The 27264-nt window shown below is 46.5% G+C and overlaps 3 protein-coding genes and 1 long non-coding RNA gene across 6 annotated transcripts; 1 reads left to right on the forward strand and 3 right to left on the reverse strand.

Moving 5' to 3' along the window:
- Positions 1 to 2756: 2756 nt before the first annotated feature.
- plcxd1.1 (phosphatidylinositol-specific phospholipase C, X domain containing 1, tandem duplicate 1) lies at positions 2757 to 7909 on the reverse strand. Of its 2 annotated transcripts, none has more exons than XM_005478768.4 (7): positions 7648 to 7909; positions 7375 to 7491; positions 5390 to 5532; positions 5031 to 5159; positions 3819 to 3974; positions 3117 to 3300; positions 2757 to 3027 (listed from the first exon to the last, which is right to left on the reverse strand). In XM_005478768.4, exons 2-7 carry the CDS (start codon positions 7481 to 7483, stop codon positions 2783 to 2785), a joined length of 966 nt encoding a protein of 321 aa, XP_005478825.1. In that variant the 5' UTR covers positions 7484 to 7491; positions 7648 to 7909; the 3' UTR covers positions 2757 to 2782. The 2 variants fall into 2 exon arrangements, with proteins under 2 accessions (XP_005478825.1, XP_003451385.1); XM_003451337.5 differs by having other exon boundaries at positions 7375 to 7488; positions 7648 to 7907.
- On the forward strand, positions 7876 to 9589 carry LOC109196885 (uncharacterized). The gene is made up of 2 exons (XR_002058222.2): positions 7876 to 7957; positions 8044 to 9589. It is a non-coding gene; the product is annotated as an uncharacterized LOC109196885 (long non-coding RNA).
- Positions 9346 to 18073, reverse strand: jade3 (jade family PHD finger 3). Of its 2 annotated transcripts, none has more exons than XM_005478769.4 (12): positions 17823 to 18073; positions 16228 to 16289; positions 16086 to 16145; positions 15778 to 15860; positions 15541 to 15698; positions 14847 to 15037; positions 14332 to 14543; positions 14011 to 14178; positions 13644 to 13760; positions 12945 to 13403; positions 12612 to 12729; positions 9346 to 11821 (listed from the first exon to the last, which is right to left on the reverse strand). In XM_005478769.4, the coding sequence occupies exons 3-12, from the start codon at positions 16132 to 16134 to the stop codon at positions 11064 to 11066; spliced, it is 2313 nt and encodes a 770-aa protein (XP_005478826.1). In that variant the 5' UTR covers positions 16135 to 16145; positions 16228 to 16289; positions 17823 to 18073; the 3' UTR covers positions 9346 to 11063. The 2 variants fall into 2 exon arrangements, with proteins under 2 accessions (XP_005478826.1, XP_005478827.1); XM_005478770.4 differs by lacking the exon at positions 17823 to 18073 and adding an exon at positions 17430 to 17816.
- A 2351-nt stretch (positions 18074 to 20424) lies between these two features.
- Positions 20425 to 25655, reverse strand: rp2 (RP2 activator of ARL3 GTPase). The gene is made up of 5 exons (XM_005478775.4): positions 25304 to 25655; positions 22908 to 23576; positions 22069 to 22183; positions 21251 to 21336; positions 20425 to 21158 (listed from the first exon to the last, which is right to left on the reverse strand). The coding sequence occupies exons 1-5, from the start codon at positions 25466 to 25468 to the stop codon at positions 21075 to 21077; spliced, it is 1119 nt and encodes a 372-aa protein (XP_005478832.1). The 5' UTR covers positions 25469 to 25655; the 3' UTR covers positions 20425 to 21074.
- Between the last annotated feature and the right edge of the window lie 1609 nt (positions 25656 to 27264).

Consider the following 27264-nt stretch of genomic DNA (forward strand, 5'->3'; position numbering starts at 1 on the left):
AGCGGCTGCCTAAAGGTGGGCTGTGGGATTTTGTGAAAAATAGTGTAAGAATACTTATTGGCCACCTCATGAGAAAAATGTATTTGAACTCTCAAAGAACCAGACAGGAAGTATATCTGTGGGCTCATGTGTAAGCTCATGTGTAAGCTCATGTATAAGCTCATGTATAAGCTCAAAACATGTTGGAGCCAAGTTATATCATAAGGGAGTGGCAGAAAAAACCTGTGAGACGAGCATTTGTTACACAATGTACGCTTTCACCAGCTTCCACAGTTTTCATTTTCCAGGTAACATCATGACCTTCAGAGGACAAAGTAGTTGAAGTACTAAGTCAATTTTTTACTCTTTAAGTGAAGAAATATAGTAGTGGTAAATACTAGTAGCAGTAGTAGAATAGAGTGTTTTCTACCAGCTATTATATATAATACAATCATATTAGATTAATGCACTCAGCTTTAACGTCTGTTATGCTGAATACAAGCAGAGACAATCAAAAGGAATAACAGAGATCTAGTTGTGGCTGCATTATACCGATATCTGCCTCCCACTGCTAAGAATGAGAGTTTGTCCTGTTTTTGCATATTTACATTTTTCAGATCACCAAATTTGAATATTGGACAAAGATGGTGACCAAAGTTATGTAAAACTACCTGCCCTGTGTGCAAAAGTAATGGCCCCTAAACCTGATAACTGGCTGTTCCACCACCAAGTATTTGTGATGCCTTCAGTGAGTCTTTCATGTCACTGTGGAGGAACTTTAGCCCACTCTTCTTTGCCAAAATGCTTTAATTCAGACACATTAGAGGATTTTCCAGCATGAACGCCTGTTTAAGGTCACGCTGAAGCAGCTCAGTCTGATTTAAGTCCAGACTTTGACTCAGACACTCCAAAACATTCATTTAGTCTTTCAGAGTCTTTCAGCCAATCAGAGGTGGACTTGCTGCTGTGTTTCTGATTATTGTCCTGTTGTATAAGCTCTATCAAAAAGAAAAGTTCAAAGTTTGAAAGCTGAAGGTTCTGTCTATCATTGTAATTTTAAATATACGAGGAGCCACAAGTCCATTCACAAGCTGATTACAATCACAGCTGTCACTTGTGTCATTCCTTATACGTCGTGCGTCTGTAACTCAGTTTGCATTAGCTCTGTTTCAGCCTTTAGGATGACGATAAACTTCAGTCACAGGAAACCTGAATAAAGGAGATCCAGAGGAGATGGACGGGATCAGCAAGGGAAAGAAAAATGAATGATGTGACAAACATATCAGATTTTCTGAGCTCCGTGCTCTTTTCCTTCACCTGATGACACAGAAAGCGGTCAGGAAAAGACAGAGCAGTCAGGTCAAACACTGCGCCCTGCTGGCAAAACCCTGCAGAGGGCAGATCACTCCGGCTGAGTTCAGCTGTAATGGGAAAAACCTCTCACACTGTGCTGATGACTCAGGGAACAAAAAGAGGATTTTCTTACAAATGCTCGTGTTTATTGGAAAAGCTCATGTCCACAGGCACAGCGGTACAGCATCATTGGGAGGAAAGCCTCAATCTACTGGCTAAATCAGGCTTTAGTAGAACAGTCGGGGCGGGGTTCATGCAAATATGTTTTCCATGCAGTTTGCATAAGTTTCACATCTCTTCTACATTCTCTGTGGTTAAATACGAGTACGAGTGCTCCCTTGCTTACTGCACACACAGCATTATAAAAGAGTACAGTCACGTGTGCTCGCTGAATACGTTGTGCTTATTCGTGGGTCATTTCAAAATAAAATCAACCAGCAGCTCCCATCTGACCCCTCACAATCAGCTGATTTTTTTCAGATTATTCACTGATGCCACACAAATCTTTACCTTCATACTAGGAATATTTTACACTCATGATTACTTTCATAAGTGCACATGAACGCATCAGGGCTGAAAACACATTTAAGCTGCATCTCAATGCATGCTCAGTCATCCAGGTAAGAAAATATCAATAAAGTTGATTCTGTTCATCTGGATGTTTTCAGTGGCAGAAACATTTTGTCATCGTCCTTCTTCAGTGAGAGTTCAGAGACTTCTTCAGTCTCAGCTCTCTGCAGGTCTCCAACCTTATGAACAGTACCTCTGCACAATGACTGAAACCAGCCCACTGAATGAACACTGGGCTATTTCTCCCACTGAAAACGCTACGTCCAGATGAACAGAATCAACCTTTTGGGACATTTAAACTGTGTTTCAGACTGCAGCTGTTCGACTTTGTGAAGATGTTTCAGCTCTTATCCAGAAGACACCAGGTGTTTAACGCCACTCAGTTTTACTCTGCAGCCCTCTGAACGCTGTTCCTGATCTCTGAGCAGCTGTGAGCATCAGTGTGACAATCTGTCACAGTTTAAGTGCATTCTGGGTAAATTCTGGGCTCATATCAGCAGGTGGGACAGGGGAGAGCATGTGAAGGCTCGCCTGTTCGGCAGGGTCATGTTGCAGCTGACTGTGAGGGGTTCGGATCGATCTCACGCAGCACGACCCAGCTCTAAAACGCCTACACACTGGATTATTTGTAGAATTATTGCTTCGGTCAGCGTAACGCGAGTCCAGCCACGGCGCTGCCTCCGACATTGCATAAATAATGAGGTGAGTGTAAACAAACAGTGCAGGTCCAAATACCAGAACGTCTGTTTTCAAGCAGCTTAAAGGCTGAAACGTTCATGTCTGAACAAAAATTCAAGTATTATTGTGTCACCGCTAACAAACAGGCCTGTGTGCGTCTCATGCTGTGGTTCACGTTCTCCTCAGGTCACGCTTGTTACAGTCACGAGGACCGCTTCAGAAGCTTCTGGTTCAGCGCCACGACGGTGGGCACGAAGCGGCTCTCCGAGACGAAGTCGCCAGCGATGATGTTCAGCGAGCCGTCCTCCTCGCCGGGCGTCTGCTCTTTGACCCAGCCGAGCAGCGTCGGGTATGTGGACATCACCAGGTCCTTCAGGGACTCAGTAGGGTGGGTGCAGATGTACTTCAGGTCCTCTGTCAGATTAATCCCCGTCACAAAGAAACCTCCTGAAACACACACACACACACGGTGAGATCCAGATGGTGAATGTGTTTAATCCTCACCTGTCTGACATCATGACTCATCAGCAGGTCACCTGGTCTCCTGTTTTGTTGCTTCATGCGTTCAAACTCATCAATCAGAGCCTCGGCCTTGCATTTGTTGGCCCACCAGTACGGGATGTCGGGCCACAGCTCAGTGTGCCGGCGCTCCGTGCTGTGCTCGTAGGATGCGATCACCTGGTAGCCCGAAGCCCAGAGCTTACGAAGAGTGACCTCGGCCTGAAAGCAACACATCAGAGCCGTGAACGTCACACCTTAATAATCCAGGTAATGCAATCACCGCGGCGCCCATGCTCCTCTCTAAAAGTTTAAATGAACCCCACCAGGCTCTGACAGGTTTGCATCAGGTCACGTATTTATTACTTTTTATTTATTTTCAGTTTAATATGAGTTAAAGTTCAAAGAAGTCCACTTAATGGAAGTACACTTGATATATGAAGTTTGTGTATGGTCGGTTTTAATGTTTGCACATTTTGTGGGCGGAGCTAAACTGGAGGAGGCATAAATGGATGGATGAATCTTCTCTGCGGTCACATCCAAGTGTTTGATACAGACACTGGCTGACTGATGAATGTGCGACTGCTGTGAAATGGGTTCAGCCAGCGTGAGCTATTTAATGGGAGCCCCCTGTCAGCATGGAGTGCAGCACCTCTGCTGTAAATGGGATTCTGTGCCGGCTTCACCCTTAGAGTTAGAAACCTGTGAGATGTTTCAGGAAACAGGAAGTGCATCCGTACCTTTTTGGGACAGAGTTTGGAGGCAAACACGGTGCGTATGGTGGCGAGCAGCACCGCGTGGAGCTCCTGGCTCAGGCCAAGGAAGTGGCTGAAGGAGAGGACGACCACCTCTTTGGGATGAGCGTCCAGCCACTCTCGGATCTCCGTCAGCACCGTCTGTCAGAGACACAGGAGAGCTCAGCCCTCACACACCAAAATGAACTTCATTCCGCCCACGTGCACAGCTGATTTGACGTGTTATTGCTGCCATTTTGTTCCTAATGATGTGATCCTGCTGTTTTCTGTTCCTGCTTTAAAACACACGTGTTGGATTGCTCATGTCAAACATGGTCAAAGTTTCTAAAAATGAGCTCAGTGTGTGTGCAGTAATCCCTGAACACTCAGATTAACACAGGAATACTCTTACTCTTACTCTGTGTGTGTGTGTGTGTGTGTGTGTGTGTGTATGTGTGTGTGTGTGTGTGTGTGTGTGCTCACTTCCAAAGAAATGAACGGTCTGTCTTTTATGGAACTTTGACTTTTATGGAGAGAATATCACAGAATATTAACCAAAGATGCACAACAAACCTGAAAGGTATAAACTGGGTTTCATGTCATTGAGTGAAACGCGTATTAAAGGAAAACGCAACTCAGTACTTTGTCTCAAGCTTGTGATTCACATGTTCACTGCAAACTTCATGCTACTAGAGGTGTCATTTGTGACTGTCGTTAACAAGCTCCTCCCACCACCTTTCTCAGGATCATCCTCACTCCAGACTGAGGGGGACTGACGGTCATTTTAGATTTCTGAATAATCGCACCGACAGCTTCACCTTCTCTCCTGTCGCTCCGTCAGCCTGGTGCAGGTCTGCAGTCCTGCCCCTGACGTCCGGTGACAGCTCTTTGGTCTCGCAGTCTGTGGACAGCAGTGCTTTATTCGCACGCCGAGCTGAGATCAGGAGTATCTGACTGAGTGATTGTAATCGGTGTGCTACGTGGGCCACACAGCCATTCTGTGGGCGTCTGTAGGGAATCAAATACTTATTTCAAACTGAGTTTCTGGATTTTTGGTTGATATTCTGTTGCTCTCTATAAAACAAAACTTTCTCTGTAAGCCGTGAAGAAGAAAGCTAAAAGTCAGACTGGATAACCATGAAGCCCACAGAATTCCAAATGTAAACCTGTCGTAGATTCAGCATCTGTTTGCATATGTGTGACTGGGCTGTGAGTCACCTCCACAGTGAGCGTGGTGTAGACGCCGTGGTAGAAGTACAGGTGTGTGGAGCTGTCGTTGGGCCTGTGTGCGATCCTCAGGTCGCAGTACCTCACCCCACAGTCCAGCTGATGCTTTATACAACACTCCTGTAACATGGAGGACACACAACTCATCACAGCAGGTCCGGCTTTATGCTCAAGAAGGACTAACACACAGGTACAATTACAGCCTGTCATCACATTGTGTTCTTCCTCCCCACTGTCACCGTGAGCCGCTGGTAGAGGATTGTGTGATTGCTGGGTTTCCCTCTGATACTGTACAGTGTAATCCGGCCCGAGGCGACAGCTGTTTCAGAACAGTGCTGTAAAAGTATTACCTGGGTTTTTGCCCACTTGTACACAAAGGGGCGAATGAGGGGCTTCATGAATTTGTCGAGCTTCTGCAGCATGTCAGGCTGCATGAGGTCGATGGGAGACCTGTCATCCGTATCCAGGCAGTAGGTTATTGCATTATGGCTGCCTGAAAGAGACAAAGACAATCCTGAATGTTCCACTTGGCCCTGACAGACTTCCTGCACATATGAAGCTGTCGATCTGGAGCTTCTCCTACCCCCGAACTGAGCCCAAAGCCTTTAAAGTCACACAATAAATACTGTTTATGGCGTGTGTGTGTAAAAAGGTGCTTCATCAATATGTCTTCATTTATTAATCAAACATTTTTAGGAGCTTAAAGGACCTGAGTCAGCACATTTATGATCCTTGTTAAAGCCTCTGTTCCTGTTTCTCTGACAGATTTTTCAAATGTTCAATAAAACAGAATGAAATGATCGGCAAATCCCACAAACTCATATTTTATCCACAATAGAGCACAGGAAACAGTAATTACTCAAAATGAGACATTTGTGACAAATCTGAGCTCATGTGGAATTTGGTGGCAGCGATTCATCCTAAAAGTTGGGAAGGAGCAACAAAAGTGTGTCAAAGTCAGCGATGCTGAAGAGAAAATCAAAGGTGAGCTGGCAGCAGGTCGGTCACGTGATCAGGTAGAAAAAGATCATCTCAGAGAGGCGGAGCTTCTCAGAGGTTCACCAACCCGTTTCAGAATCACGGTCCTCGCTGTGAACACCTCTACATCTACACAACATGACATCATCAGCACACTCAGAGGATCTGGAGGACTCTCTGTGCGCAGGCTGATGACTGTGACCTTCAGCAGAAACATTGCTCGGTGATAAATCAGTGCACGGCTCAGGAACACTTCCAGAAACCAGTGTCTGCGAGCAGCTCGGCATGCCGTCCACACGTGCAGTTACAGCTCCGTCACGCCGACACGAAGCCACGTGTGACCATGTGGTTTTTTGTTTATTTTTTTGTTTGTTTTCTTTTTTTTTCTTTACCTATGTTCTAACATGAGAAGTTCTGATTTGTATTCAATGTAACCAGTTTTTGTGTTTCCCTTTTCTTTTCTTTTTTTTTTCGTAAACTGTATCCATAATCACTCAATAAAAACTTCTGAGTAAGAATCATCAGCATGGCTTCAGAGGAAAAGAGTACGGTGCGCTTGCAGTCCAGACCGCTTGCAGACAACATCTGGAGCATTGTGAAAGCAACAACTGGATGAAGCAGAGCCAGGACTGTCGAGCAGCTTGAATCCTCCATCAGACCAGAACAGCTGCTGTTCTCAGCTCACAGACCATCACAGACTGATGTCAGAGAGGAAACACGGACCTGTTCAACTTTACAGACATGACGCTGCTGTCAGATTCAACACAAGCACACATTTGATTCAAAACAGCTTTTTCTGTTCTACAGTGAAGAAAACGTGACTTTCCTTATGTTTTACTCAGCGTCTGACTTTGTTGGAGCTTTTCTGGGTTTGTACTTGTGGGTCAGAAATGAAGTCACTCACTAAGATGACAATAAGACATGCTGCATAACAAACAGAAATGCAAACACGCAAATCTGCATTTGGCTTTTCTTGGTCTCCTTGCAGCACATTTCCTTGATCACTCCAATCTTTCCTTTCTTACTGAGTCTGCTGTTTCATCTCAGATTTCTGTCATTGGTTATTTTAATTACTACTTTCCTGAGATAAGATAAGAAGCACAAAATAAAATAGTAGTTCAATAGGAAACAGTTCAATCAGACAGAAAACATGAAGAGGCTGATAAATGAATGAACAGGTGAATCTCTGACTGTCAGAGCAGCAGGTGAACTGTGTGTGTGTGCAATGTGGACACAACGAGTTCATCACATCCTCACAGTCAGAGAATCATCAATAAATCAGAGACAATAAGACAGAACAAACTGATTCAGCTCCCATCACACCATCAGCACCATCTGCCCCCAACACCAGGCCTACCTGGGATGGCCAGGTGGAACAGCGGGACGTCCCACAGCGCGCATGGCAGGTGAGACATCCAACTCTCCATGGGCAGCTCCATCAGGCTGGGCTCACTCAGCCCGGACATCACTGCTGCTGACACACACAGACACACAGGTTCACTGATTATATTGTGTTATTAATGTTTAATAAAGTGAAAGTGAGCAGGTGCGTGCTCTGCGCTGTTTCACAGCAGTAAACTTGCGCGTGCCTGTGTGTTTGTGTGTGTGTGCTGCAGTCAGCCCTCCTCACCTGATCGTCCCTCTGTGTCTCAGATCCGCTTACGCGAGCACAGCCCGCTGATAAAGGCCACGAGCGGCCGGTCTGAGAGCGCGTGCACGAGTCATGACCGGAGCGGCACATCAAACATGTGTGACGGAAACGCGGACGAAGCTGAGATCCTCCGCAGCAGCTCTCTGCCTGTTACCGGTGAGCCGCGACCCGCCGCGCGCTTCCGGTCGCAGCTGCGGGAGCGCGGCTCCGCTCTTAAAGAGGCCGCAGGACCGCGAGGCTGCTGCAGCCCCGCACGCACACGCGGCTCACCTCCAAACTGCACGTGAAGGTAAAACATCTGGAGAGACGTCACGACGTTTGATCAGCTGATGAAATGCCTGTACATAAAAGATGGACATTCTCTCTCATTTCCAGCAGAGGGCGACTGGTCTGGTGTCAGGTCTCGATGTCTGACCCAAGAGCAGCTAATAAAGTTAAAATGACCAGTCAGTCACAGCACGACTCACAACCTCAGAAGGATCTCCATCACAGTGTCATCTAGTGGAGGGAGAGGGTCTCTGCAAATATGCGCACTTACTCTCACTGGACACTTCATTAGGTACACCTCACTAGCACCAGATTGACCCTTCAGAGCTGACATCATCGCACAGCTGAGACCACCCCAAACCAGGCAGGATGGATCCAGAGATGGTCAATGGGAAAATCCCAACAGATCCTGAAACAATGCTCAGTTTGAACTGGAGCAGCTCATCGTCATCTTGTCTACGTGCTGAGAGCACTGAGCTGCTGCTGTGATTGGCTGATTAAATATCTGAGTTAAAATGGAAACAATTAAAATGAAGGGAGTGCCAATAAAACACAAATGTGTGACTGCTCCGGGACAGAGGTGATTGGGTGGTGTGAACTCTTTCCCTGCTCTATCACACACACACCATCTCCATACCCGCCTCCACCTCTCCCCAACCACCCCACAAGCACTCTGATTGTGTTTGACACTGTTGTTCATACAAGATTGTGTTGTATATAAGACTTGTTAAGTGTCACACTGAGGGGTGTGGGAGAACTGCAATTTTAAATTCCTGTGTATGATCTGTACATGTGGTTTCTGACAATAACACTAACTTTGAAGTATGAAAAACATCTGAATGTTTTTTGTCAACTTTTTCATTTAAACTACGCATGCTAAGTGCATCACGGGTACATTTCACAGGCCCAGTGTCCTGAAAGCTAAAAAGAATGAAGTGTTTTATTATTATTATTGTGACTGAGTGATGTTTAAATTCATATCATGATGACACACTGCTCTCCCCTACACAAGCTGTTACAGGTCACAAGTATCAATACCAGTACCAGTAATATTGACCCTCTACTTACTTGGCCTTGGATTAATACTATAAGTATTGCAGTACTGTGCAGCAGTACCTGAAACCACAAACAGAAAACCTGCTTCCTGACTTTCCCTGAAAACTGATGAACATTCAATTAACTCAAGCATCAGACTTTAACATTTAGACTTTATTAAAAAATGATTTTCCAAACGAGGAACAAACATGAAAAAACATCTTTTTGAATATGTTAGTGTTGGAGCACCGTGGGTGGGCGCACAGCTTCACTCTCACACAGGCTCAGAATGGCGAGCGACCGAGGTCAAAGTTTAACTCTGGGCTTCATGTAGTGTTTCCTGCAGCCGCTCCACCTGCCTGGAGCTGCCGAGGATTCAACCTCCTGAGCCGACAGGCTCGTTTACAGCCTGTGACCATGCCTGCGGTCTGTGTGGAGACACCATGCTGAGGCACGAGAGACGGTTTCTGTTAAATGAGGAAGGATCAGCGTAAAAATGAGGTAAAAATGAAGGTATAAAATAAAAGCACTGACTCAGCATCTGTAGAAAAATAGGACAAACCCGTGACGGGTTCTGTTTCTGCAGCTCAACCAAAAAAGAAAAAAGAAAAAAAAGAAACCGACTCGTTTCAAATATGGCGCTTGCCTCCACCTTCAGACCGCCGCGTCACGCTGCTGGCGCTTTGGTCCTGGAGATGATGTCACTGTTTTGGCCATGTTTGCGGACACTCGAGCTTTAGTGGTTCGTGGGCAGCAAACAGGACACGAAAACTGAGCGACGGTGTCCACGCAGCTCGACTCAGACCGCCGATTAATATCATTACTGCAATAAACCAAACGCACACGCCTGAAGGGCAGAACGTCGACCCGAGACCACACGCACATTCACCAGAGGTTGCATTTGAACGTTATAACTGAACCTGATCGACACTGAAGTTCTCAGTGAAATCGCTCTCCGTGATGGTTTAATCCTCAAAGTGAACCTCTCGGCTACTCGTAGTGACACAAGTGGAGATGCCCTAAGAGAGGCAGTCAGAGCACGTGGCAGCAGCACAGTTTTTACCCTGTTTCTACACCCAAACGCGTCAGTCGAGCTCTCAACACGTTTTCCTGATTTTCAGATCACAGCTGAAGTTTAAACTCCGCCCCATAACAGCAGCTTTGCGTGATTCTCAGCTCCAACAGCCCCTCCACCTGAAACAAGCTGTTTAGCACTGCTCCTGGTTAGTGTCTTCTGATTGCTGCCCCTCTAGCTGTTCCAAACAGCTTGTAGGCAGGGTTTCTATTCTCTCTCTGTGACTTCACAGAGGGCCAACGGTATAAAAAACTGATAAACTGAGTGTTCAGAGGAGTTGGAGCTGACGCGATCATTGAGCAGGAAGTGCAGGTACACGACAGGAAGTGAGGAGAAGAGCACGCCCACTTTAACAGGAGCTCCTTATGATTTTTTTTTTTTCTTTCTTTCTTTTTTTTTTCGGGCTGAGCAGCAAAAGTGCACCTCATAACAAAAACTGCAGCTTGCTTTCACAATTAAAGTCTGTGTTATAATAAAGGCTCATCATGATGATTGAAGACCTTAGTTCAACGTCTGTCGCACCGTGGAATGTGTTTCTATTGTTTCTGGAAGCTAAAGTGTGTGGAGTGTTTCTGCACACAGAAGGCATTCGTGTTTTCAGAAAGGTAGACGAAGAGTCGCAGCACCTTGGTGTGAAGGCAGAGGCAAGGAGACATGCAGCGCTGACAGGCGGGAGTCGCGTGGTATTTACATGCCCATGTGCACACCTGCACACAATACGGCAGGGTCCCCCCCCCACAGCACCTCCCGCCCTAAGCGTCGCTTCAAAAATCCTGTCACCCTCTTCTTGGCAATCTGCTCATTAGCTGTGACATCACTGACCGTTCTCAGGACCAACATGGGTGGAGACAAACATCATCACATGACAGGAAGACAACGCCGTGTGTGTATGTGACTGCGCGTGTGCTCCAAGAGATGCTGGGGCTGGAAACATGGTCGGTATGTCAGGACTTAGCGAGCAGATCACCTTCACGGTGCGTCCTCGTGCGGCCCGTCAGCCCCACAGTTTGCACAGCCGTCACCTCTGCATGGCGTGCCTGGAGCCCGGTGCCTGTTTGCCTTTCCTCGGAACGTCCGGCAGCCCGAGTGGCCGCCTGCACTGACCTTTGGCCTCTGGCTCAGAGTCGCTGAGCTCAGCGTCGGGGCAGTACCCGTCGCTGTCCTGATACGATCGCGCGCTCTTCACACGGTGCTCCGGCGCTGGTTTGGCCCACAGCCGCTCATTGGCACTGCTCTTCCGGGACAGTTTGTCGGCCCGCAGGTCCTCGGTGGTCCGGACCAGGTTGATTGTGGCCTGTTTGAAGGAGCGGCCAAAGTGCTCCATGGCGGACTTGCGAAAGCCGCTCTTGTCGTTTGCAGTGTTGCGGTCAGCGGGCGTCTGGCATGAGCCGTCCCTCTGAGCAGCGCCCTTCTCCAGCACGCCATTAGATTTGGGCAGGCGTGCTCGGTCTCGCTCCAGTCTGCCATTGCTGTTGGATGGCTGTCCGTGGAGCGCGCTGTGCAGCGTCAGAGGTTTCCCGCTCGGTTTAACATGCTGCGGTGCACCGCTGGTGGAAGACGTTCGGCCGGTGGAGCGCTCGTCTCTGATGCTGCGGCCGTGCAGCTGAGGCTTCCCCTGGCCCACCACCTCACCGCCGTGCTCACCCACGTTCCCGCTGTTATCTGGGCACAGCGGTCCGTTCCCAACACCGGGAGCTTTGGGCATCTTCAGCTTCAGAGTGATCCTCGGAGGAGGCCGGGACAGCACACTCTCCATGGGGAACGAAGCAGGAAGACCTGCAGAGAAAACACGTTCAGTCCCTTTTTCTCTTTTCCATAATCACATCACAGATATCTTAAGAAATCTCACAAACAGCTGTTTTATCCTTTACTTCATCATAAAATAATAAATCATAAATCCATCATAAATCCTGTTGATCCCCATGGAAAACAACTCCTACCTTCATAGAAATCCCCAACACCCACATTCAGCTGGTTTTTAAATATGCCATAACTTCAGTAAATTTAATGACGCTTCCAAACATCACCTTCATACCCAAGTTATTGTGTTAGAGGCGTTACATATATTAATTTACATAACTATTCAAAACTCAAACCAGATGATTTTACAGTGTGAACTTTGACCCCATTTCTGATGAGTCACTGCAAAATCTGGGCTCGCCCCTCTGCAGGTACCTCAGGCTCACCTGGAGCTTCAAGTTAAGCTTTGAAAGCTTTGATCCAAATTAATTATTAATAAATAAAATGAAATCAAAATCATCCAAATCATAAAATTTATGATTCTGACAGGACATTCTTATTATCACATACCGAGTGTTGGTTTCTACCTGCTTATTAACAGGTACAATACACAGAAACTTTTCATAGGGGTCAAAAACCACTAATTTCTCACTGGAAAGCTTTGACAAGTTGAAAAAAAAAAAAAATCCTATGTGGGATGATCCCTCTGAACTAAACCAAGTCTGAGCTTTGCTTTGTATTTGTCTGTGTCACGTGACCTGCTCTGAGGTCAGCTGATACAAATAGCAAGTCACAAAACCGGTGCTGCTTCTCAGTGTGAACTCACCTGCAGACATCTCCTGGTTCGTGAGCTTCACATGCAAGTTGAACATTTGCTCCTGAGCTTTGCTCTGCAGCAGCTTCAGCTTCTCCCGCCGACTCACCATGTAACACAGGTTCCTCACCTGCAGCCAGATACACGTCACTTTATTAAAGACAGCAGTACAGATGGGATCTGATTGGCTGACAACAGGTTCACTCCTCAGAGTTTCTAAAACTGCTACTGAATCACCAATGGCTGCTCTGACACAGAGTACCTGCTCTGATCTTTTAGGCTAAAGCTAAAATAAAACCACATCACCACTAACACAGGCTCCACGGACACACAGGAAGCACCCACCCTTTCCAGGTCCTGCCTCAGGTGCATGAACATGCGCATCCGGGTGTGGATGCTGTCCTCCTGCGGCTGGAGCACCAGCTGCTCCTCCTCCTCTTTAGGGGGCAGCAGAGCCCTGTTGAAGCTGCTCTTCCTTTTCAGCTTCCAGTACTGGTAGATGAAGTCCACAAGGTGCAGGGACAGCCCAAGGTCCCGAGCCAGCAGCTCTGGCTCGATCAGGGTGTAGAACTCCTCCTCCAGCTCCTGCAGCCGCTGAGCTCGCTGGCCCCCCTTCCCCGCCTCTCCAGGGGCTTTGGCTCGAGCCGGGCTCAGGCCGGCCTCTCCGGCTTTGGGCTGGCTGTGCTTCAGGCAGTACGACTTGAACTTGACTTCATCCCCTTCATCCAGGATCGTCTTCATCTCCAGGCTGTGCTGGAACGCACAGGTCACATGGAAGGGGGTGGTGCAGTTCTTTACTGAACACTGAACAGGGGGACAGAGAGGATCGAGTTACTTGAGGGAAAAGCCAGCTTACGTCCAGCTCCAGAGCAGACTTCCTGCTGCAGACGCTTCAAGGATCATAAAATCAAACTTGAATGTCTCCAGACGTGCAATCAGTCTAAACTTTAGACTGATTGCACGTCTGGACTCTAGATTACTTTAGAGTCTGGACTTTAGACTCTAAAGTAATCTCTATGGCATGAAACGGAAGGAATAACTCACCTGGATGCACGCACCTGTCTTCAGCTTGCACAGACTGCAGATCAGAGACCAGCGGCTGGGGGGGATGTGGGAGACTTTGGTGATGGGCTCCATCCTCTCTGGACAGGCGATGCTCACCTGCAGGATGGAGGCAGAAAAATAGAAGGCGATGAGGAGCAGACAGAGGACACGTCAGCACCACACATTTTCACTGTCACTATCATTTCTGCGCATGTGCTCCTTTATTAAAGATCTACAGACCAAAGCAGTAAATATTCTCATCTCAGCCTCCGATATATATATATATATATATATAAAAAAAAAAAAATCATTATTTGTCACTCTTGGTGTTGTTGTACCCACTTCCCCTCGCCCTGGGTTCACTTACCTCAGGGATCCACAGAGCGCAGCTCACATGAGCCCACCTGGTGCCGGCTCGTGTCGCCTTCATGGCCCCGCCCTTTTGGGGACACAGGAGGCACTGCGGGTCAATGCCGAGGACGCATGTCCGGCACAGCCAGTTACCAATGGGCACCTTAACAATGCCGTAGCACGCCTGCGGAAAAAATGGCGGGATGCAAGTGATGCGTAACCAGAACATCAGCAGAAACCACACATAAACAGAAGTGTGCTGCCCAGGGTTCCAACACATGCTCCGGTCGGGAGGTCACAAGGTCAGGGCTAGCAGAAGCAGAGAGGCGTTTCCTACCTGGTGCACACAGATGTTGCACTTGTCACAGAACACCATGTCGTTGCCCTCCTCGCTGTCCGGAGAGCGACACACATCACAGATGACGTCTTCGTCATATTCAATCCCCAGACCCTCCACTGTCTCGATGGCGTGCTTCATGTTGTCGTGGCACTGCCTCTCCAGCGCCTCCAACGCTCGCTCCATCATTAGCTCGTCCACCGGCTCTTCACCTGCAGGACCAAACAGCAACACCCCGGGTGATCAGACACCCGAGAACAAGAACAGAGATTTCTGAAGTATTCAAAATGTGGACTGTGCCCCCCAGTGGGCAGCACTGGTACTGCAGACGGCCCTCATTTATAATAAACAGGAAGGTTTAACTTTGAAAAACAGCCAAATATTAAAATACATGTAAAAAGCCTCAAAAACAAATCCAACAGAAGACAAAAACTAATGTGCAGAAACAGAAAGAAGGAAGTTTCAGACGATGCAGGGTCACTAAGCATCACGCTGGATCATCGGGCCCGTCTTACCCATGCGTTCGAGCTCGTGGTTGAGCGCGTGCAGCCAGTGGAGGTCCATGTCATCCAGGTCGTAGCGGCACATGGCCTCCGCCAGCTCTTTGATGCTCACGAATCCCGGCTCCGGGGACTCCTGGCTCCAGCACTGGATGTACTTCTTCTGGTGGGCGTACAGCACTTCCTTCTGCCTCTCCGCGATTACTCTGAACAGAAACAGTAGACAGCCATCAGACTGAATAGCTGAACCAACCAGAACCTGCTTCAAAGAGCGCCAACAAACAAATTTAAAGGTCAAAGCTGTAATGACTGCGATGTCTCCTCCTGCTGTGATTGAGAGAGCGAGACGATCAGCTGACGCTGAATGTATCTGCCGCTCTCCTGTTTGCACTTTCAGATGGGTTTGTGGTCACATTGAAGCCTTTCTTCTCCTCCTCTAGGAGACACAGGAGCATTCCCGATCCAGCTGACAGGTGAATTCACCCACCCAGGGCTCCTACCACTGGGTCATGAGACACCTGAGCCGGTTCCCATTGGGGTGGAGCTCCTCCAGAGCGTTCAGTCTCTGAGGCTGTGTCTGATGTAGTCATGTGCTCAGCTACGGCTGACTCATGTAAACTTGTCACTTGAGTACGCTGATCAGCGTACTCAAGTACCTGCGTGAAGAGGTGGTGGCACACTACGACCTTTGGGAGGCGGTCGGACTCACCTGACAGACGGCTCTGGGATGGTGTCTGGGCTCGCTGGCACCTGCACTCCTTTCTCCCACTCCTGCTTCCAGGTGTCTGCCAGCAGGTAGTAGTCCTCTGGGGAGACGTGGTGGGAGTCAGGCAGCTTCATGGCACTGATCAGGTCTTTCCTGAACACCTGTGGGCGAGAGAGACGCACACAGGTAGTCAAACGCCGTCCTGACATTTATTGACTCTCAGCAGAGTCTGACACGCACCTCAGCCGGCTTCTTCTGGTTGGAGGCGGGCGTTCCAGGTTTGCTCCCATATTTGTTGGAGGAGCAGAACGAGGTCGAAGGACCTAAAAGAAGAAAGAGGCGAATAAAAAGAAATGAAGGACATGCTTATTATTTTCCAGTTTTAATGATGCTACCGTCTCACACTGATTATTGAAACTGGATTCTTTTGCACCAACAGGCAGGACTGCACACAGATTACTTTCTTCTGTTGTTAGAGAAATAGTTACAGAGCATAACAGGTTAGAAACGATGATTACGCCAGAAACGAAGTGGCAAGCTCAACTCACTCTCATTGTCAGACGTGTCACTGCTGCTGGAGGACCGGAGGCGTTTCATCCTGTATCATCCTGCAGCAAAAGAAGCTGATGACATTAAAATATTGATGATTTTAAGGCCAACGGAAGTTCAGAAGAAGAAATGTGTACTCACCGTAAACTTCAAATTGAAAAGCATGCTAGTAGATTCTTCTGTCAGACCGCTTCAGTTCATATCTGCAAACCACAAGTAAATAAAGACATTTATAAATTACACAACTTTTACTTCACTGATCACATGTTATTGATTATTTTACATTTTATTGTATCCCTGCTGTAACTTTCTAATTCACTTGCTTTAAACGCGTCATCATCCCATACGATCACTTTTGTTTTATTACTTTGTGTTGCGTCTCTATCTGTGAAGGACGGAGCAGCACTCACCTGCCTCACAGGTGTCATAAAGACACAGGTATAGTGACTCATCTCACACAACAAAGCCTTATAGCAGTTCTTCTTAAAAATATTTGTTTTGTTTTTTTTAACTTTTAAAGCATATCTGTGTCAATAAACAAGAGGTCGAAGAGGCCAGAGCGACGCTGTTTCAACAGGCGGCACATGCCTGACATTCCCCATGAAGACACGAGGAAGAGGAGGAGCCAGGAGCCCCTCTCCTTGCCATAGCATAGTGACGTACACCTCACGTGAGCAGCTCAAGTCAACTTAGAGTGTTGTAAATAGAACCGCGGGTTCTCCCTGATGAACAAGAATCATATTTTCACTCCGTGTTTGTGCTTTTCTACTCGACTTTCCAGTAACCTTAAGCACCAGAGGCTGCAGTTCCTTTATTGTCCGGCAGAGGCAGCAGTGAGTTAGTTCTCATAGACTCCCTCATGGACTCGGGGACCACAGTATTGTTTCTGTGTTGCCAATTTCCTTGTTCCAGGTTTTTTAACTAGTGGTTCTAATTTTCATGAAGGAGACACTCTCATGACTTCTCAAGTGATGCCATTGACTAGCCAATCAGAACCCCGGTGGAGTATGTACAAAAAAGTACCAGGTACTATGACCTAACAGAGAACCCGAAAAACCGCAACGAGCCTACCCGAGTAGGTACTAATACTAAACAGTGGGCTCACTTCTGCCCCCAAATACAACCAGTATGGCAGCAGCTACCACTTCGATGCTGAGGGTTCAACACTGACGATGAGTGTTCCCTCCATCTTTTATGTACAGTGTGTGGAGGCTGTTCAAACAGGTTTATATATATAAGATGTCATTACTCCACAGGAAGATGTGGCAGGTGTTCTCCACCTGACATCTAACCTGTGGAGGGAGGGCGCACGGATATGACGTCAGGTTGTTTAAAAAGCTCACCTGACAGGAAACGATGAGAAAAGGCTACCACACTGTTTACTTCCCTCCCTCCTCCTGTTTTGTGCCGTTTCTTGGCTCACCTGAAAGAAAGCCTCACACACCTGTGTAAAGTGTTGGCGCCAAACTGTAAGGCCTGCCCGCGGGCTGGGAAATCAAACATGGGCGCCTCAATCACTCAAAGATGTCACTTCCTCAGAGCCTCTGAGGCGGGCATCTGTGCTGCTCCGCTGGGTTCATACCCCGGGAGCCTACCAGCCGCTGGTGGTTCCGGGGTAAAGAGGCAGGACAGCCCCAGAGAGCGCGCAGGCCCCGGGCCTGAAGGGACCGTCCAGGGCAGAGCCCAGAGCTCAGGCTCACCTCGAAACCATATTGTTCACATTTTCCCGCTCATACCTGCAGTCCCGCCGCTGCCGCCTGCGTTATTCTGCTCACACGGTCCTCACACGGCTTCGGCCCGGGCTCTGGTTCCGGACTAGGTACTTCTGTCCCCGTAGCTCAACGGGAGGATCCAGCTCTGCTGCCCGGACACCAACACGCCACAACGGCCCTATTGTACCGCGCAGCCCACCGGGTCCTAAACCCCGCCGCTCGCTGTCAGCCTCCGCCTTCCTCGGTGTGGTGTTAACGCTGCATTACCGCCCCCAAGCGGTGGGAGTGTGAACCCCGGGCAGATTTTTGTTCGATAAAACGAGACTTTTGGAAAATGAAAAAGCCCGTTTGTGGCAGGGACGGATCTAGAGGGGTGGCATAAGTTGGCATAGGGTGGCACCCTAAAATGATCTCTTGTCACCCCTAGTGCCACCCTAGTTTTGCATGTGACTGTTATTTTTAAGTACAAATAAGGTAGCCTTAACACTTTGAGCCCAGCAACAATTAAAAATGAATATAAATCCTAAAACTGATATTGCACACACACACACCGTTAACAAATGGTTTAACCCATGGCGCAGACTGGCTTTATTTCTTGTTTTCAGTAGATTTTGTAAACTTTATTGTTTACAAAATTTGTGAATAAGTTTTCAAAATTTACAATTTATATTTAATTTTAAAGTTTTAAAATAATTTATTAAACATGTCTGTTGTTTTTATGGTAAAATATTTTTATGCTTATTGGGCTACATATTTATTTATTATTTTATATTTACAGGCTATACAGGACATAAAATCAAAATTCACATGTTTTATGTAACTGAAATGTTTAATTAGGCGGGCTACAGAAAATAATGAAGTGATATACTATATTTATTTGAAACACGTATACTTACTGCATTTGAATCATTTTAACTATATGTAACACCTTTTTTAAAGACCTATGTCTTTAAAAAAGGCTTTGATTTTGCCACCCCATTTGATTTCCATGCTAGCCTAAGAACATTTCTCTAGATCCGCCCCTGGTTTGTGGGTCTTACAGTGTGAGTGGGGATGGGGCACAGTCCATTTATCAGTCTCACAGTGCAAAAAACTCATCCACCATCTACTATCCTACTGGCAGTCCTATGATCTTGTTGGGTTGTCGCTTCTCACGGGACTTCCAGCTGCTAAACCAGGATGTGAAGCTTAGCATCAGAATGTTTTCTGTTACACCTCTATTTCTATAGAGGTGTAACAGAAAACACCTCGCTGTGAGGCGAGGTGTTGGGAGTCCTGCTTTCCTGAATCTTCCGAGGGGGTGGTTTTTGTGCTTTTTTGATGACTGCTATGGTGTTAGTGTAGAAGAATGGCTCATCAGCTAAGTGCACACCAAGGAACACTGCTGACCCTCTCCACAGCAGCACCGTTCATGGTGAGGTCTGCGTGGTGATCTTAGCCAGACCTCCTGAAATCTGCACACCACTTCAAGCTTCTTCAAGTGAACTCATTATTGTTAGTAATGAGAACAACCACTGTGGTGTTGTCTCCAAACTTTACAATGTGGTTGGTGCTGGATCTGTGTGAGTAGACTAAACAGCAGTGGGCTGAGGACACGGCCCTTCTTGTCCCTCCTTTAGGGGGCGCCATAGCTTCACCACCTCCGCTCGCTCCAGCTTCACTGAACCTCTCTGCTCTCAGACACATCAGTCAGGGTTTTCCGGGTTTTACAGTTAATCTTTACAGTTAATCCGTGTGTATGTATGTATTCTCACTGGCCACTTCATTAGCTACACTTGTTTATCTTCCCTTTAACACATGTATCTTATCAGCTCAGTGCATTTATGCATGTAGACCTGATAAAGAAGAGCTGCTGAAGTTTAAAGTGAGTGTCAAAACAATGAAGAAAGGTGACCTCAGCGACTGTGAGTGTTTCTAGGATTTTCCCAACCAACTGTCCAACCTGGTACTAGGTGTACCGAATAAAGTGACCAGTGAGTGTGTTTTGAATGTGCAGAAAGTTTCAGACATCAGAAATCTCCCTGAAGCACATCAGAACTGATAAAGTCCAGGAAAAGAAGATGGTCATTGAAGCAAGGCATGGTATTACACTGACCTTTGACCTCTTTAGACTTACACACACACAAAAAGAGAACATGCTCTAAGCTCTGACCTCCATCAGCAGAAGCAGACTTATGCTGAAAAGAATGGTTGAAAACAAGATCTTTCAGCCTGTAATCTGATTTTTATAATAACATTACTTAACAGACTACAGACCTGCAGCACAGGTACAAAAGGTGTGCAAACACAGGTGATGTCCCTACATCACAGTCAGGCAGTAGTAACGCACCACACTAAGCCAGAACGCTGGACACTGGAGTCAGTGAGGACAGAAGCATGATCATAACCTCCCACTCATTTCTGACCTTCCTGTGATCACCTAACGGGACCTAATCAGAAACAACCTGACACACTTTTTGTGACCTTTAATTCTCGTCCTGAACATGTTGTTGATCTCAGAAAGAGGAAGCAGGGAGCTTCCCTTATTCACTCTCTGACACTGTGTTTGTGTAAAGTTGACTTCACAGAGTGTGTGCTGATGGCTCAAGATGATCATCGATCATATCAGGATACCCAGTCTGTCAGCTCAGCCTGAAACAAAGTTGTTTTATTCTCGGAGTACAAAAGACGCCACACATAATGAATCTTTTACTAAACATCGGGATTGAAACCATTCATGCTCCTATATAAAAACATCAGCAGAGTATAAAACAAATATTACAAATGTTGTTCTTTAAAAAACAATCACACAGAAGTGCCTACATCAGAAACACAGCTATTGTTCACACAGCGATCACTTAATCAGTCCAGCTTTGGCCTAACAATCATCAATACATCAGATACACACAGGAGTCTGTCATGTGAAACACTCTTACTCCCTCACACACTCTCCCTCACACACTCTCCCTCACACACTCAAACACACACAGACCCTGATCAGACACACAAAGAGGGCTTGGCTCTCTCAGGCAGTGCGAGCGTCCCTTGTGCAGCAGCTTGAACTACAGTCAGGTTACAGGTTCAGCACAGAGCTACATTCACAATGAAGCAACATCACCAAGTACATTCAGAGCGATATAAATATTCACAGCTGTGAGCGATGAAGGTGCAGCGGGGTTCCTGACCCAAGCTCATCACGCGCTCCTTCACCTCCTCTACTCTTTAAGGACAGAAGGACCATCAGTTTAGTCTGATCTGGACGGCGTGGAGGGCGGAGTCACCGTGACATCACATCACCTACAAGCCCATCTGCATGTCGGCGAAATTGAAGAAGTTGTCGACGTCTCGAGACGACGTGTTTTTGTTGTCGGAGACAAAAAGCTGCAAGACAAAGAAATAGCAGTGTGAACGTGACATCTTCAAAAACGCAGAGTGAAGCCGTAAGGATCAGGCCTGGAATGTGCTGCGCTCACCTTTGTCCCGCTGAACACCTCACTGGCAATGTTCCTGCATGCTTCAACAACTCCGTCCCCATTCATCTCAAGGGCAATGACGGGGCCTTCAGGCAAAATACAACAGTCAAACCCTCAAGACACCGACAGCACCACCGCCCCTTCTCCACCTGTGAGTCAGCCTGATACAAACATAACCTCCCCCTTCACAACAATTGTTTTTATAAGTCACCTGTCTGCATTGTTAGGTGTGTGGCCTCTTTGACTGACAGGTGGACAGCTTCACCTGAACTGGACCTGTGGACCGTGTTTGTGGTGTTGGAACTTTTTGGAGCATTTTTATTTGCCATCATGGGACCAATAAAATGGTTGCTGTGAGGTCACTCCAGTGACAGAGAGTCCAAAAAGGCTTTGCTAAGTGAAATTACAGAATTTCGATTGGATGTTACTGATTAGCAGGTATCTATGTCTGACTGATACATTTGTACAGTCTGTGGATGCAGACTGATAACCATGACAAGCATTAGCTCCACCCTCTCACATGATATGTTCACTTGTAGAAACAAACAGTAACCTTTAAATGCTAAAATGTGCAGTCCAAAACCACCAGGTGACATCACTGAAGTCCATCTTTTATATACAGTCTATGACCAGGAGTGTTACAATACAACTTGATTTAAATGGCTGTACCTGTTCAGGTGTTTTACCTGCTGTCCCCCAAATATGTAATAAATGAATGAGAGCGTGATTATAAATATCACACACTGACTGACACACACCCTCTGGTCAGTACGAAAGAGCTCCTGATCAGCTGATCAGTGAGGAAGGAGTGAGTATACCTTTGGTGATCCACTCCGTGAGGTCATCCGCGTCACTCTGAAACACTCGCTTCACGTCTTCCGGTCGCATCGACACTTCTTTCGTCTGGATCAGCACAAAGCCTTTAGCAGTCACCTGACCACATCGGAGAGAGGTTAAAGAGGTTAAAGTTCACAGTGACACTTTAAAGAACCGTCAGTGAGCATGCTCAGATTCAGAGCATGTCCCCCATGCCTGAGTGCTGGAGTCACACAAGTTTCAACATAGCGAGCAGAGCATGGAGGACTGAGTCATCACCTTGCTGTCAACCTCAAGAACCAAAACTGAAAGAATTCAGAGCAGTAAAAACATTTCTGAGACGAGGAAGCAAGTCGGTGTCAGGAGCGTGACCGAGCGGGTTCATCGTACATGCCTTAGTTTGCTCAGTTTTACGGCCTTCGGCAACTCGTTTCATCTACCTGAGGACAGGTGCCGATGGCGAGTTTCCACAGCTAGAGGTTCTAATAATCAGCTCAGTGTGTATGAATAGCAATCCGTGATGCCCAAAAGCTCAGAACACTCCATTTATCTCAGCTTTCTGCTCTTGGATCTGTGTGATGTCACAGAGAGCCGAGAGGTGAGCTGTAAATGAGCTGTTCACTGAACTGAACTGTGATTCATGCTAAGCAACTCTATTGTACACATTCTGTTGTACATTATTAAATACTGTATAATCTAAAATCAAATAAAGCCGCCAACAGAAGTAAAAAGTGTACTGAGCTGTCTGTATGACACACCTGTGTGTTTGAGAGATTGAAAGGATTGCATCATTAACAAGTAAACTTCACTTTTTGCAATTCAGAGCTGGTGATGGACTCACCTCGTCGATGAGCTTGCGGGCGTTTGCAGTAGTGTACTCTCCAGCGAAGAAGACAAAGAGGCAGGACTCCTCGCTGTCCTTGCGCCTCCCACCTTTTGTCAGTGGCACGATGCTTCGTGCGGGATCGGCGGAGACTCGCACTGACTTGAAATCGGACTCGGGGTCTGGCGCCGGAACGAAATCCAGAACAGGTGAATCCTCTGGCATCAGGCTCCAGTTGGTCTCCCCGGACACGGGCGTGAAGTCGTGGATGTTGCTCCAGTTGTTGTTGAAGATGCTCAGCCCGGCATCCTTGAAGTGGAAAGCAAGCTCGGGGTAGTAGTACTGGAAGCAGCCAAACTTCATCCCAGTGGACGACTCGATGATGGGCTGGGTGGCACAGCACAGGAACACCTCCATCTTTTTACAGTCTCGTGTGCGGAACTGCTGACATGCCACCACACACTTGATGTCTTTGCAGTCCCTGAAAAACACGCTGCCTTTGGCGGGTCCCAGAACGATGCGGCAGTTCACGCAGTCGTCGATGGTGATGGTCGCCGAGTGGTCGAACACATAGATGTTGCAGTTCTCGCACTCCTGGATGACGAATTGCTGACCGTTCAGTTTGCCGGGCAGACGGCCCACCGTCACGTCTTTGAGGCCGGTCAGCATGTAGTCCTTCGGGTCCACCTGTGCAGAGAGAACAGAGGATTCAAACACTGTTCACACTCTTACGGATGCACAGAGACACAATTTTTAACCCTTCTGTGACCATTAAAGATCCGAAAACAAAGTCTGAGAGTTAAACGCTGCACACCCTGCTAACAGATGTGTGGGAATCAGCTGGACCAGAAGTACTACTTTATTTCATGCTGCGTCATCTTTGGCATTTGTGTCATATTCAACTAAAGAACGATGATGTGTTTCTGCGGCAGGCTTCTGCTAACAAAGAGCAGCATGCACAACCTAAAACTGGCTCCTTGCTCAACTGTTCATGATGTGCAGACACGACAGTGGTTCATCAGCTTCTAAAGCATGCATGTTTGATATATCTACACAAATATGTGTTTTTAGTTAACATCGGTCCCAAAACTCGAGCCTGCCACACGTTCAGATGTCTGAGATGTGTGGCTCTGACTCCACATCCCTCTGAGCCTGCAGCAAACTGAAGCTGGTTTATGGTTGGTGGATATTTTGGTTGTCACTTTTAAAGGTGTGACCTCCTGTGGGGTAACACCTCAGCTTTAATGTGTGAGCGGGGTGCACGTGAACCACATGCCGTTTGGTAGTAAATCTGATAATCAGATAACACCGGCTGCAGGAGGGAGGGGTGGGGGTGCCTGAGCCTTGCTGTCTTAGCTCGCTGCTCGGCTCACAGTAAACACGTGAAGCTGAATCTTTGGCTGGCGAACAGCAGGAAACACGTTTCCACAACAACAGGAGCCCACGAAAGCACCGTCAGTGCAGATAACGTCACTATTATCATCACTGAGACTGACAGATATGCGACATCATAAGGATGATCATGTGACGATGTTCGGTGCTAGGCCCACACTTTTTTAATGCAGCATTATTTGTACCGATTATTCCTATTTTTAGTGTGTAACTGCTTCCGTCCTAACAGGAAGTGACTTGGCAACTGAATGCCACAAACTCTGCACGAGGATGGACGCATTAAACCTTTCTCTATTTTGAGGAGAGAAAAGGAGACTACCAGTGAGAGCAAAGATTATTGTTGATTAACATGTGACCCGGAGCGTTACCTAGGCAACTGGAAATTTATAATGAGCTTTTTCAACAACATTCTGATGTATTTATTCATCTCTTGCATATTCTGGTTTCTCCTAAATAAATATGTATACATAATGGAGCCGTTTTTATATATTGAAGCTTTTTATTTGTGGGCTTTGTGTCATGACTTGCTGATCTCACTGTGTTATTTGCATTTTTAGCTGTGGAGCTCCAGCTGGACCTGTGCACATTACACTTCTTATTCTTTATTTTGCTCATTTAATTTGAGTTACTTTCCTTTTATAAGGCCATGGTATGGCATTTTATTTAGCATACACAGAGTTTATTGTTATTTTTTGATAAATTTATTTAAATCATGTGGCTTTTTTTAATTTAGATGCATACAAACTGAGTTAAAGTGTAACTTTTTTTCTTCTGCATTTTTAATTGTTGAGTTTATTATTCTGCTTTCAGCTTTGAGCTGCTGTCTTTAATTGTTTGTGGCTGTAACAGGTAACACATAAAGTATCGTTTAAATTCACACATTCACATCTGGCTGTTTTGGCTGTGAACAACGACAGGAACAGAAATGTCGGTGACCTGAGAGGGCTGTTTCCGGCGTCTTTTGCCAGGTGTGATCTACCTGCGCTAAAGCCCGGCTGTGGGTGTGTCCCGGTGCTGCTTACCTTCTCTCGCTTGTCCCAGCTGTACTGCTTCGGAGCCTCCTCGCTGTTGTTGCCAAGGGGAACCGCGTTGCCCGTCGACGCAGTTTCGGCGGAGGTTGTGGTCGGCGCCCGTTCCTCTTTTTCCGGCGACTTTCTCTTGGATTTCTTGGAGAAGAAGCAGCCCATGGCGGCCTCGAAACGACAGGGCAAGCGGGAGCGGGTTTGTGGGCTCGGAGAACGCAGTTAATGCGGCCGAAGCTCAGGCTCGAACTCTTCGCTTGGCTCGGTATTTTTCAGCTTCCCGTTTCACGGCTTCGTTTCGCAACCAATCGAAACCCCGAGGGTCGCTGTGTCACCCAATCACAGACGTCAGCACAGTGACGAAAGCACGCTCACAGAGGGCACGCTCACGAGACGTTTAAGGGCAAGTAGGAAAAAAGGAGCTCAGAACCAGTCCTTCATCTAACTCTGATTTATGTTTGCGAAACACGCACATCACATGAAGCTCTAAAATGAAATATTTAATTAATTAAATAAATCATTAAATGTGTCATTAATTAATTAAAATTGGAAATAAATAATACACAATTTATTAAATGTTTTAGATGGAATGAATGGGCATTTAATTCATGATTTATATATTTATTTATTTAATTAATTAATTCCATTTTTTCTACTCAGATTTGATGTTTTTTGTCAGTATTTTGTCAGCAGTTTACAGTTTGTCAATGAAAAAATAATTGTAATTTCAGACACATGAGAATGATAGCAAACAAGGTAAAAATATTGTTAAAGGTGAAATACAAAGGTAAAATCAAACTGTAGTCAACAATGGGCAGTTATATCCTGGACCCCAGAGAGTTAACCCAGTAAATCATGAAAAAATAGGTTTAAATGATAGGTGAAAAGTGTTACATGACAGTGCGATTTCTGACATTCTTTGTAAATCTAAGCATATAACAGTTTGATTATTTGTAAGAAAAGAGTGTGAAACTTCAGTTAGACTTGTATTTCTAACCAAACCACGTTATGTTGTGTAGCCTTCTGGATTTTAAACTTATTGGGCAGCATACTTATTTATTATGAAGGCTATACAGTATATAAAATCAAAATTCACATCTAACTGAAATGTTTAATTATCTGGGCTACAGAAAGTAAGAAATTTACAGACTATGTTCATAAGAAACATGTTTGCACTTACTGCATTTTAACCATATATAATGCATATTACAGGATGTAACACCTGCATATGTGTAAAGAAATGACTTTGATTTTGCCACCCTAAGAAAATTTCTCTAGCACCACCTCTACACCTAAACAGAGGTGGGCAGCACCCACCCAGGTAAAAACTAAAAACTCTTATTTTTACAGAGTAAGCAAAGGCAGCAGCAGTGACACCAGGCCACGCCCCCTGTGGCTGCTTCCTTCACACCAGAAAGCAGCTTTCACAAACATATTATTGTGATGTAAATAATAACCGCTGACATGAAAATCATGTATTTCAAAGCTGCTGCTTCGAGGCCGCCATGTTTATGTGCTGAGGTCTAACTGTGCACAACCAAAAACCACACACAGACACGCAGACACCGCCGCGCGACAGATTAGCCTGCAACTTAAGCCACAGGCCACTGTAATCAGTGGCGGTCCTAGCCTGTTTGGCGCCCTGGGCGAACACCTCTCCGGCTGTTTGGAATTTAGTCTGTTACTGTTACTATTTTTACCATTTCTTCTTGGAGGAACATAACCCACATAATTTCCTTAGGGATTAAGAAAGTATTCTGATTCTTAATGTTTTAGGATACATGACCTGCCATTATCCAGTGACACATCTGCTTACCTGTATCTGTTGCTCGTTTCTCCTTGTAGGAGCCATAATTAAATGTACTGAATTTTAATGATCACCAGGTTTTCATTTGTTTGGTTGCTATGGTGATGTGTAACGGGAGTCACGTGGGTGCTAGCGGTGACATTAAGAGGGCGTT

Source organism: Oreochromis niloticus, linkage group LG23 (genome assembly GCF_001858045.2).
Source record: "Oreochromis niloticus isolate F11D_XX linkage group LG23, O_niloticus_UMD_NMBU, whole genome shotgun sequence".
Classification (NCBI taxonomy): Eukaryota; Metazoa; Chordata; class Actinopteri; order Cichliformes; family Cichlidae; genus Oreochromis; species Oreochromis niloticus.

Bases quoted from the DNA above. Each gene is read 5' to 3' on its own strand.
- plcxd1.1 (XM_005478768.4), bottom strand. From the start codon at position 7,483: ATGTCCGGGCTGAGTGAGCCCAGCCTGATGGAGCTGCCCATGGAGAGT. The intron at 5,533-7,374 runs GTAGGCCTGGTG...TGTCTCTTTCAG, and splicing joins GTTCCACCTGGCCATCCCAG to GCAGCCATAATGCAATAACC. The intron at 5,160-5,389 runs GTAATACTTTTA...TCCATGTTACAG, and splicing joins ACAAGTGGGCAAAAACCCAG to GAGTGTTGTATAAAGCATCA.
- jade3 (XM_005478769.4), bottom strand. From the start codon at position 16,134: ATGAAACGCCTCCGGTCCTCCAGCAGCAGTGACACGTCTGACAATGAG. The intron at 13,761-14,010 runs GTAAGTGAACCC...TCCATCCTGCAG, and splicing joins GCGCTCTGTGGATCCCTGAG to GTGAGCATCGCCTGTCCAGA. The intron at 12,730-12,944 runs GTGGGTGCTTCC...ATCTGGCTGCAG, and splicing joins TGAGGCAGGACCTGGAAAGG to GTGAGGAACCTGTGTTACAT.
- rp2 (XM_005478775.4), bottom strand. From the start codon at position 25,468: ATGGGCTGCTTCTTCTCCAAGAAATCCAAGAGAAAGTCGCCGGAAAAA. The intron at 23,577-25,303 runs GTAAGCAGCACC...CTCTCTGCACAG, and splicing joins GCTGGGACAAGCGAGAGAAG to GTGGACCCGAAGGACTACAT. The intron at 22,184-22,907 runs GTGAGTCCATCA...CGATGTGGTCAG, and splicing joins CCCGCAAGCTCATCGACGAG to GTGACTGCTAAAGGCTTTGT.